This window comes from Alligator sinensis, unplaced genomic scaffold (assembly GCF_000455745.1).
Source record: "Alligator sinensis unplaced genomic scaffold, ASM45574v1 scaffold147_1, whole genome shotgun sequence".
Classification (NCBI taxonomy): domain Eukaryota; kingdom Metazoa; phylum Chordata; order Crocodylia; family Alligatoridae; genus Alligator; species Alligator sinensis.
In genome coordinates this window covers 1,589,256-1,600,754 of record NW_005841847.1, presented here as the reverse complement: position 1 = coordinate 1,600,754, position 11,499 = coordinate 1,589,256, and the positions used below count along the sequence as shown (strand labels likewise).

Genomic DNA, 11,499 nt, shown 5'->3' with positions numbered 1-11,499 from the left:
GATCCACTTTCCTCCCTTTCTTGAAGATAGGCACCACATTGGCCTTCTTCCAGTCTTTGGGCACTACACCAGAGCGCCAAGAGTTTTCAAAGATCCGCGCTAGAGGCTGGGCTATGATGCTCGCCAGCTCCTTGAGTACCCTGGGGTGAAGATTGTCAGGGCCGGCTGACTTGAAGGTATCTGGCTGACTTGAAGGTATCAAGGAAGCCTAGGGGCTTCCTTGAAGTATAAGGAAGCCTAGGGCCTCCAACAGCACACTGACCTGCCTGCACACTAATGCTAGGAGTTTGGGGAATAAACAGGAAGAACTGGTCCTTCTGCTAACAAAAACTACTACAATCTCATAGGGATCACAGAGACCTGGTGGGACTCCACCTATGACTGGACTACTGGTATAAATGGCTATAACCTGTACAGGAGAGATTGTGCTGAAAAAAGGGGCGGAGGTGCAGCTCTCTATGTGAAGGAGAGCTACACGTCCCTACAAGCTGAGACTGGCACCCAAGGAGGATAACTGGAGACCCTTTGGGTTAGAATACAAGGGGAACATAGTGAAGGGGATACAATGGTAGAAGTCTACTACAGACCACCAAACCAGGAACATGTGCTTGACCAAGAATTTATCAGGGAGCTGGCTGAGGCTGCACGCTCTCAGTGCATGGTCATGATGGGCAATTTTAACTACCTGGACATCTCATGGGATGAGCACTTGGCCAAATCCAATTGGTCACAAAGCTTCCTTACATGCGTGGATGAGATCTGCCTGTCTCAAGAAGTTTATGGGCCAACAAGAGGAAAGGCACTGTTGGACCTGGTACTGGCCAAAGGGGGTGATCTAATCAGCAACCTATGAATCAAAGGGAACCTGGGTGACAGTGACCATGAGCTGATCATTTTCACCATCCATCACAAAGCTGGCAAATCAGCCAGCAATGCAGCAGACTTTGACTTTAGGAAAGCTAACTTTCATAAGCCCAGGAGGCTTGTTCTTGAGGCCCTGAGAGGCCATGATTTCACAGGGAGGGGAGTTCAGGATGAGTAGTTGCTCCTTAAGGAATTGATCCTAGAAGCACAAGGGGAGTCCATCCCAACCCGTAGGAAAGGTCGTAAAAGGGCTCAACAACCCCATTGGCTCAACGGGGAACTCATGGATCTCCTACATCTAAAAAGAGAGGAGTATAAAGGATGGAAGAAAGGAAACATCACTAAGGAGGAGTATACTGTACTGGTCCACACCTGCAGGGAGCGAATTAGAAAAGCCAAGGCTGCAACTGAACTCTATCTGGCTATGCGAATTAAGGACAATAAAAAGTCCTTCTTTAGATATGTAGGGAGTCAAAAGAAAAACAAGGGCAAAATTGGACCCCTGCTAAACCAACACTGGCAACACTCAGGAAAAAGCCAATCTGCTTAATGATTACTTTAAGTTGGTTTTTCACCAGGCCAAAGGGACTACCCTGTCTAACATGATGCAGGATGACCAGGGTAAGGATGAATATATGCCCATCAATGGCATGGATCTTGTGAGGGAGCATCTTGAGAGGCTGGAACCCCATAAATCAGCTGGTCCAGATAGGTTGCATCCTAGAGTGCAAAAGGAACCGGCAGACATCATAGCACAGCCACTGGTGAGGATATTCGAGAACTCGTGGCACTCGGGTGAAATACCTGAAGACAGGAAGAGGGCCAATGTGGTGCCCATCTTCAAGAAAGGGAGGAAAGAAGACCCAGGAAACTACAGGCCAATCAGTTTGACCTCAATCCCTGGGAATATTTTGGAAAAAAATATCAAAGAACCCATTCTTGACAAGCTAACAAAAGGCAACATTCTGGGGGATAGCCAGCATGGGTTTGTTGCGGGTAGGTCTTGCTTGACCAATCTCATTTCCTTCTATGACCAGGGGACGTATTACCTGGACTAAAGGGAAGAGGTTGATGTCATATATTTGGACTTTAAAAAGCCTTTGACCTGGTGTCCCATGATGTCCTCATGGAAAAATTGGGCAACTGAAGCCTTGACTACTCCACAGTCCGATGGCTGGGGAACTGGTTCCAAAGTAAGACCCAGAGGGTGGTAGCTGACAGAACTGAATCAACACGGCACTCAGTGACTAGTGCCGTCCCCCAAGGCTCTGTTCTTGGACCTGTACTCTTTAATCTCTTAAGAAATGATCTGAAAACTGGTGTCAAAAGTGGACTAGCCAAGTTCACTGACAACACCAAACTTTGGGGAAGAGTGCTCACACTTAAGGATAGGCTGGTGATCCAGGCCGACCTTAATAGGCTTGCAAGGTGGGCGGATGAAAACCTGATGGCATTCAATACAGAGAAATGCAAGGTGCTCCACCTCAGGAATAAAAACCTGCATCACACTTATAGGCTTGGCAATGCTACACTCGCTAGCACCAGGACCAGAAGAGACTTGGGGGGCATGATTGACCACAAGATGAATATGAGCCACCAAGGCGATACCGCAGCTGGCAATGTGAATAAAACAAACTCCTGCAAGACCGTTTTAGGCTGGACACAAGGAAAAACTTCTTTACTGTCTAAGCCGCCAAGGCCTGGAACAGGCTCCCTGCAGAGGTGCTGCAAGCACCTACTCTGGACACTTTCCAGAACCATTTGGATGCTTACCTTGCTGGGATCCTTTGACCCTAGCTGACTTTCTGCCCCTTGGGCAGGGGGCTGGACCCAATGATCTTACGAGGTCCCTTCCAGCCCTAATGTCTATGAAATCTATGAAATCCCTCTGTCTTTCCTGGAAAAAATTCCAGATGCTATTCTAGCTCCCTTTAGAAATAGTTTCCAGCTACTTTATGCTTTGGTCCAATTTCTTTTGTGAAATCCTCAGCTCTTTTTTTAGGTATTATTTCAAACGCTCTTGGCTACTTCTGACTTCCATGAATGCTTCCATTATTTCTGACATCTTGGTTCATCAGGTACAGCCATTCAGTATTTGAGAATCACATTCATCTCCTGACACCAGTTTTCTCTTTTTGACACAACTTATTGGCCAACATTCAGAGTCCTACAGTTTTCCATTATTAGGAAAAACTGCTAATAAAGTCCAGTATCTTTAATACAATTCTGTTTATTTACAAAGAAAGTAAAAAGGCATGTTTCCCTGAACATATGCAGAATCAAACAACAAGAAATATTTTCTTTGCTCACAATTCACAACCCATTATACTAATATATACATTTAAAAATAGGGGCTGTCTTTTGTGTTGGGAGGCTCATTAGCTACAGGGTGGAAGATACAGGCATTTCTACCGCAAAAGTTCCAAGTTTTGAAGAAGAAATTCTTCTCTGTAGAGGCCAGACAACTTTCCTATTTAAATTTCATGTGAAATATTCTTTATTTCAGTCACTCAGTGAGTTTGCCTGGGGCAAGTGAATCACAGCTGACAGTAAATTAATGACTACAATGGTGTGATTAGTAGAGATTACAGGCAACTGAGAACCTGCCTGAGCATTTACCACTGTCATAATACTTATGCCGGCTATTATTATGGATTAATAATGGTCATAAAGAGGACATGATTCCACTGTGGTAGACTCTATATAAATGTAAGATCTGTCTGCATTTTAATATCTCACTGATATTCTGATTAAATGCGGGAAAAATCTTTAATTTTTATAAAAATTAAAATTTTTATTATGTATTTTTGCTAACCAGCTATTTTATTAATTTATCTAAACCTTAATAAACAAATAGTCTCTCTCAGCTATAAGGCAGCAGCAGGGCAAATAAACACATTCAACAAAGAATTTGAAATTATATAAGCCCCATAGAAGCAAAACCAAACTTAAGATGAGAGACACTTTCATTATTGGAAACTACTCTGAAGGGCAATTGGAGGAAATAATGATTTCACTAATCCCCAACAATGATTTTTGAAGAGTTCAAATAAGAGTTTGTTTGTTCTGAGTGAGGTTCACCAAGTAGATGTTATTTGATTTTTCAATTTCCTTGGGGAGGAACTTCGGATTTCCTCGGTTTTAAGGGGGTAACAAGAACATTTGCTGAACTTGTATGAGAATATCTTAACTGTTAAAGGACAAAATAAAAGTGGACTCTGTGCTTGTTTACCAAAGCTTCCCCATCCATTTAATTTCTAAATATCAAACAGTAATCTGAAACCTTTAGAAAATTATTATGTACTATTAAAGGAGAGCAAATATTAGGAAAGGATATTTTCATACTTTCATGTAAGCTACTGAATAATTTATATACATGTTATTGAAAAGACTAAACTCTATAAGGTTATGCAAAAGCTGAATATAATTTAATAATAAAAAATACCATGTGCTGTTTATGGTTTCTACTAGAAACATTTTACCACTGTATCATAGGAAGGATGAAAAGCTAATGACTGACAAATAAGAAGAATAGTTAAACTGTGAAATTCAAATCTAATGAAGGGCAACATTACAAATGACAAGTTATCATTTTGAGAAGATACACATTACAGTTTTTCAGTCACTCAAAAAACCTTCACTCCTGTCATTAAAGTGTATAATGAATGTACAAGTACATAGTTATAAATAGTACAGAGCACAATTTGTTGTAAATTCAATCCTTACAACTTCAAATATTAACAAACAAGTTACAGAAATTATACCCAATTTCAAAGTCAGAGCCTGATCTCTCATACATTGAAGCATGTGCCTAAGCATCTGCAAGACTGCACTCTTAGGTGGTAGAAAAAAAGTCAATTAATTCTGAAAATGAGAAGAAAAACCAATTAAGCTTCTAGTAACAGTTTTTTGATTTAGGAAAGGCTTTCTTTAAAGTGTCAAAACTGCAAAAGCAGAGAAGTTCAACTACAATTTCCATTGCACAACCATGATATGTGTGTAATAAGCTTTCTGAACTCATAATTAGGCATGTATAGCAAAATCTTGCTTTCATTTATAACCATACACTTTACTGAAGTCTGGGATATTGAATAGGTATATGTGATGGCAGAGCTTGCTTCTTTATTTTTTTGTTTTAAATGAGCACCCCTGCTAGTATTTTTTTCGCAGCAGTTGGTTATCAGCAGTGCAAATACAAGATCTGTAAATGTAAAAAGAAATGCTGCAGTATGCCAGTCATCTTACCTCATACTCAAAGTCTTCTGTTCTATCTGCATCAGCAGGCAGGCTGGAAAGATAGTCGTTACCTTCGTAAAATTCATGCTCCACTGGGTGAAGCGAATGGCAGCTATGTGAAACAAAGCAGTACAACGGAAATAGATGAGACAATAGTTTTTCAAATTAAAAATGATAAAAAAAATTTTCTCTGTAGTTTTCTCATCTCTGAAATTCTTTTTGGAATTATCTGACAGTCCAAGAAAATGGAACTAGGAAGGATCTGGGATTCTTTCAAATGCACAGAGACCAGTTAACTACATCTTGTTGGGTTCAGCGACTAAATACCTTTTGTCAGATGTATACATGATTATTTCTGAAAAGTGATTGAAGCAGAACGTTGTTTTTGGCAACGTGCTTCAATGATTAAAATATCTGTGATTTCTCCTAGTTAAACGTACCTAAGCTGTAGGTACGAAGACTATGTCTATGTGCACCCAAAAACACACTTCAGATTAGAACAACACTCTCCTTATTACCATTTTACCACCTTAAATCCCTTAACTGAAGTCTCAAATATGTGCAATCTTAAGTGAAGTAACATGCACTCTATACCCTTCTCTAGGAAGAGTCAATAGGTAAATGTAACGATATTCTTCAAAGCATCAACAAAGAAAACATTTGCATTGGTTGGATAAAACCTACACAGAGCTTTGTGTCTGTGTGCTTGTGAGAGGTGGAAAAATGATGTAGAGTCTGCAGCTGTGCTTCTTGGAGGCCCACAGAATACGGGGCCTTCAAGGGGAACACTGTAGTATCACTGCAGTTTTGCCTGTAGCACAGTGCAGGACTAAGGTGGAAGGGAATAAGTGACAAACTATTGCAGTAACTCATGGAGGTGAGGATAGAGTATAGAGGACGAATCACAGAAAATTAGGGTTGGAAGGGACCTTGGAGATCATCTAGTTCAACCTCCTGCTCAAATTAGGATCATTCCCAACTAGATCATCCCAGCCAAGGCTTTGTTTAGCTAGGTCTTAAAAACTGCCAAGGATGGAGAGTCCACAACCTCTCCGGGTAGCCTGTTCCAGCACTTTACTACTCTCCCAGTAAGATAGTTTTTCCTAACATCTAACCTAAACTTCCCTTGCTGCAACTTGAGACCATTGCTCCTTGTTCTGTCATCTGTCACCACTGAGAACAGTCTAGCTCCATCCTCTGTGGAACCACCCTTCAGGTAGCTGAAGGCTGTTATTAAATCCCCACCTGAGTCTTCTCTTTTCCAGACTAAATAAGCCCAGTTCCCTCAGCCCCTCTTCAGAAGTCATGTGCCCCAGCCTCTGAACCATTTTTGGTGCCTTCTGCTGGACTCTCTCCAATTTGGCCACATCCTTTCTACAGTGGAGGGCCCAAAAGTGGACATGGTACTCCAGATGTGGCCTCACCAGTGCCAAATAGAGGAGAAGAATCATTTTCCTTGATCTATTGGCAACACTCCTACTAATGCAGCCTACTATGCTGTTAGCTTTCTTCCCAACAAGGGCACTTCACAAGTTTTGGCTTATATTCAGCTTATTGTCCACTATAATCCCCAGGTCTTTTTCTGCTGACCTGCTGCTTAGCTAATCGGTTTCCAGCCTGTACCACTGCATAGGATTGTTCCACCCTATATGCAGGACTTTGCATTTGTCCTTATTGAACCTCATGAGATTAGCATAGATAGGATGGATTCCTATTTTAGCGTAACTATTCTAGGCCAACATTTAAATCCAGTAAGTTTCAGGTAGAGATTTTACTAATAATTTATTACATTTTGTTTGCTATTTAGCAGGTGAGATTCTAGGTTTAATAATATCTATACTTTCAGTACAGTTTTGCTGTAAGAAAGCGAACTTTCATTAGTTTCCTTGCTTCCTCTTTTGTGAGACATAAATAGTAATAATAATGATGATGGTAATGATGTATGCAATAACAACAAAACAATTCTTTATCAAATTTTATGAACCTTTTGGCTTTCTCCCTAACTAGGATTCGATTAGTATGAAGTCTTTTTTTTTAAAAGAATAACTATGAGTATGAAATAATCAGAACTGGGTTCCTCTAGTCTATGAGTGAAGTTCAGGACTGAAACAGACACTGCTCTAGGCCAGTCTAGAGCAGTGGCTAACAGTAAGTGTTGTATAGAATAAGATGAAAATGCTCCAGTGGCATTTTCCAGAGAACTGTGGTACTAACACTGCAACTAATTCTTTGGTAGCAAAAAATCTCTTTGAAACAAATACAGCAAAAACTGTGTTAACCGGCACTTTATTAGCCGGAAAATTCTATTAACTGGCATCCAAGGGACGCGTCAAAAGCAAAACCGGAAGTACGACTTCCAGGGGACTTCCCGTTTCGCCACCGTGAGCTGAGTTTTTCTTTGCCACTTCTTCGGACCATGACCCAGGGCAAAGCAGCCTGAGCGGGGCCCCCCTTTCTGTCCCCCGGTACACTGACGCCGGGGAGAACACCAGATGGTGCACATTTGATTAACTGGCATATCTGATTAACTGGCATCCCCCATTCCTGGCGGATGCCAGATAACAGAGCTTTACTGTACCAAATTTTACTAAAGATAGTATCTGACACTGACTGGAAAAATGGGAGAAAAACGTAAATCATACCTGTCTGAAAGTAAAAAAGGGCAGATATCAGGTACTGGAGGTGTGGATGGCCTAAGCTTGGCCAGAGCCATAATGTGCTCGAAGGTGATGTCAGTCTGGGTGCTAGCATCCACAAGCTGCACATCCTGTGGGCAACTATGTGCTTTATTAATGGGTGCTCTCCGTAAAACCTGAACTACAATTGGCTCCCTGGCATTGCGAAAAGCTTCCACTGCCTCTTCGTGTGTGGCCTTGGAGAGGTCCTTCCCATTGACCTAATGGAAAAGAGAATATTATACAATTAGTAGTCAGAATACAAAGTATTTTATAATAATAGAAACATAAAACATATTCTATAAATTATTTGTAAAGTATATTAAATCATATTCTGATGTTTACTGTCCTCTGTGACAATTCATGCAACAGATGACATAAGGACTGGGTAGGAAAATAACTTCTTTGGTCTTTGCTGAAAGCCCAGGGCTCAGAAAATGCTGGGATGCTGGAGGACTCTGGTTTAATTTAAACCAGGAAGGGGTCTGGTACAGGAGTTGCATAAACCAGTTTGACCCAAATCAGTTAAGTCTGGCACTACATTCACCCAGCATTTATCTTAAAACAATTTTGGCCATTTTGAAACTGGTTTATGTGCACTGAACTTATGTTTGGTTACAGGTTTAAACAAGTTTCTGATAACTTAAACTGGTTTATGTCTAACTTCTGTCCCTAGCCCTAATCTGCTGCTGAATTCAGCAGGGAGGGGGAAGGAGGGAAAGATGAAAGAGCAGCAGCATTAACCCTCTGGGCTCCAGAGCTGCATGAAAGCAGGGGCTCTGCCCTTGCCACAGTTCAGGTGATGAACTCAGAGCTCACTGTGCATCTGTGGGATAGCCAAAAAGCGTGTTGAACACTGCCTTACTCCATTCCTCAATCTGTTGCTGCCACCAGACTACAGGTTGAGCATTTTCCAGTCCCCTTACCAAAGATCTTCTTAAAACTGAGCTACTGCATTTACTATGTATTGGCCAAAACAGATGGGAGAGCAGTGAGAGCTTTCTGAAAGCAAAGGTCTCTGGGGCCTCTCCTGTTGAGAAACGCATCCCACTGAGCCATACTCACAGTAGCTTTTTCTCTTCTTCCTCATTTCATGTCTGAGGCTGCCTAGAAGGACAACTAAAAGGAGAGGATTTGGAGAGTATTCTGGATAATGCCTAACCTGTGATCTAGGGGGTCCAGCACTGTGCTGGGAAGTAGGAAATGTAGGTTTAATCCCCCACTGTGTAAGGGGCTGGGCATTAGAATCTGAGTTCCCAGTTACAAACCACAAGCTTATTCGGACAAATAATGGAAGGGCACCTAACCCTTGGATGAGTTTTTGCCAGCTACTATTTCCAGACTTATATGCATACCCAAGTGAGCATATAGCGTGGAGTATCTGCCTGGCCAGACAATACCTTACTGAGCATGCATAGTAGTTGTGCAGATGCTTGGAGGTCTGTACCTGGAACAGAATTCCAAACTGTGTGCAAGTGCTAAGAAGAGGAGTTAGGCAGCTGGATAATCCCATCTGGACCCATAACGTGAAACAGATTCTAGTTCTTGGTGTTTGTGGTGTAATGTAGATTGCTACAAAATCTGTGGGTTGTTAAATTCCTAAGTGTACACCTGTCTGGAGGTGAATTTTCAAAAATAATATGTTAAAAAAATGGGTGAATTGGGCAGTGGCAGTCAAAGACAGAACATATGACCTGGAATTTATTATATTACCCTACAGAAAACTTTATTGTGGTCACATTCAGAAATCAGGAAAATATTGCTGAATGTCATTAAATTGCTATTAGCCAAGGGAGGCTTGATGTGATCTAATTTACACTGTGACATGGTAGAAGATAGGTTTTTGTTGTAAAATATAAGATGAGCTGAAGGGTATTAATCCCAGTCTCCTGCTTTATTTTACAACCTCCTTGACTGCTTGTGTTGATATGAACCTTCACCTTTCACCATACAAATATTTTTCAGCTCCTCCAACAAGTTCATTTAATGGCAGATCATTTATACGATCACTTAGGTCATTTTTGAGTGTGTTATCGACACAGCAATAGAAACACATATTGTTAAGGTGGCATACCATTTTCCATTACAACCATTACATTTCATTTGCTTCTACTCTTGCCAAATAAACTGTAGACATTGTCACTTCCCATGATTAGTTTTTGCTTTTTCCTTTTTTTGTAATCTCAAAAATCAGGACAATTTAAAAAAAGGAAATTGTGCCCATGTAAAAGCATATCCAAGCACCAACAGACTGTACATGTTCACTCCGTCCAAGTAAATCCACCCGGAGTTACTTGAGTTACTCAAATATCACCTTTGGACACTCGTAGAATAACTTCTGCTTTTTTCCCCTAGTGAACTGAAACTGTGCCATGCTGCATGGAGCATGCTTCCAAACCCCAGGGTCAAAGAATCAGAATCATGAATTGGGCAGAAACACATGTCCAAGCTGCATTAGAGTCTGTCAATCCCACATAGGCCTCATTGGCCATCTTTGGACACACAGATAAGACAATCAAGGAAAACAATAATCTTTGACTGTGAGGTACTGCTGAATAAGTTGAAAAACTAAAATGTCAGTTTAATCTAACAAAAACAGTTCTTAGTAATGCTTTAGATCTGGATATTTTAGCCACTGCTGAGTTTCACCACTCTAATTCCTTTTTCCTTTCAGGGACATAGAGTTATATTGGCCCCTACTTCTGTATGTGAGATTTCCCCATTTAAAGTGGGGGGGCTTACAACTGTCACTTCAGAATGTCATGTAAGTCCTTAGCATAACGTTCACCCCTCATGTCCCTAGTCTACCTTTAATATGTAAAGCAGGTTTTCCTAACTTCTCATCCTCTTGTCTAAATAGTTTTGATGTTTATAAAGGTCTCAGGTTAACACATTCAAGATTCCCCATTACAAGTCTATGTCTGGAAATACATGCTATGTTTCATAGTAGTATGAATTACTGGCTGTATTACAAGACCTTCACCTTATCCAGGAAGTGCACAGCTCCACTAGGGGTACCACCTTGCTGAACCTGGTCCTGGCCAAGGGGGATGACCTGGTGAGGGGACTGCAGGTCCTTGACCACCTGGGCAATAGCGATCATCACCTGCTGGATTTTAGTATCCAATGCAGGGCGTCTAGGGCTCACACCAAGGCTAAAGTCCTTGACTTCAGAAGGGCCAACTTCAATGAGCTTAGGAGACTAGTGGGGGAGGCACTAAGGGCCCAGAAGGTAGAGGAGATGGGAGCCCACGAGGGATGGTCGTACCTTAAGGGGGCGATCCTCCAGGCCCAAAGGATAACAGTCCCTGAGAGAAGCAAGGCGGGTAAGAGTGCTCAGAAACCCCCTTGGCTCAGCAAGGGCATTCAGCAATGCCTGAGGACTAAAAGGGAGGCATGCAACCAGTGGAAGGGAGGAACTATCACCAAGCAGGAGTACTCCCCCTCGGCCCGGGAGTGTAGGAGGGCTATTAGGAAGGCTAAGGCAGAGATGGAACTCAGGCTAGCGTCCATGATTAAGGACAACAAGTCCTTTTTCAAGTACATTGGGAGCAAGAAGAGGGCAGCAGGCAATGTAGGGCCCCTGCAAGACACAAACAGTAATCTTGTGGCCACGCCAGACAAGAAAACTGATATTTTTAACAGTTTCTTTGCCTCTGTTTTCTTCAATAGGGACCGGGATATCCTACCTACCAGAGGTAGGGACAATCTTGGGGATAGCTCT

At 41.8% G+C, this 11,499-nt stretch overlaps 1 protein-coding gene across 1 annotated transcript in view; it reads right to left on the bottom strand.

Moving 5' to 3' along the window:
• PDZRN4 (PDZ domain containing ring finger 4) overlaps window positions 1-11,499 on the bottom strand; it is a 392,096-nt gene that overhangs the window by 54,917 nt on the left and 325,680 nt on the right. The window contains exons 4-5 of the mRNA XM_014521705.2: window positions 7,743-7,996; window positions 5,110-5,212 (exon numbers count right to left, since the gene is read on the bottom strand). Coding sequence (XP_014377191.1) covers window positions 5,110-5,212; window positions 7,743-7,996 — 357 coding nt within the window. The remainder of the gene's footprint in view (window positions 1-5,109; window positions 5,213-7,742; window positions 7,997-11,499) is intronic.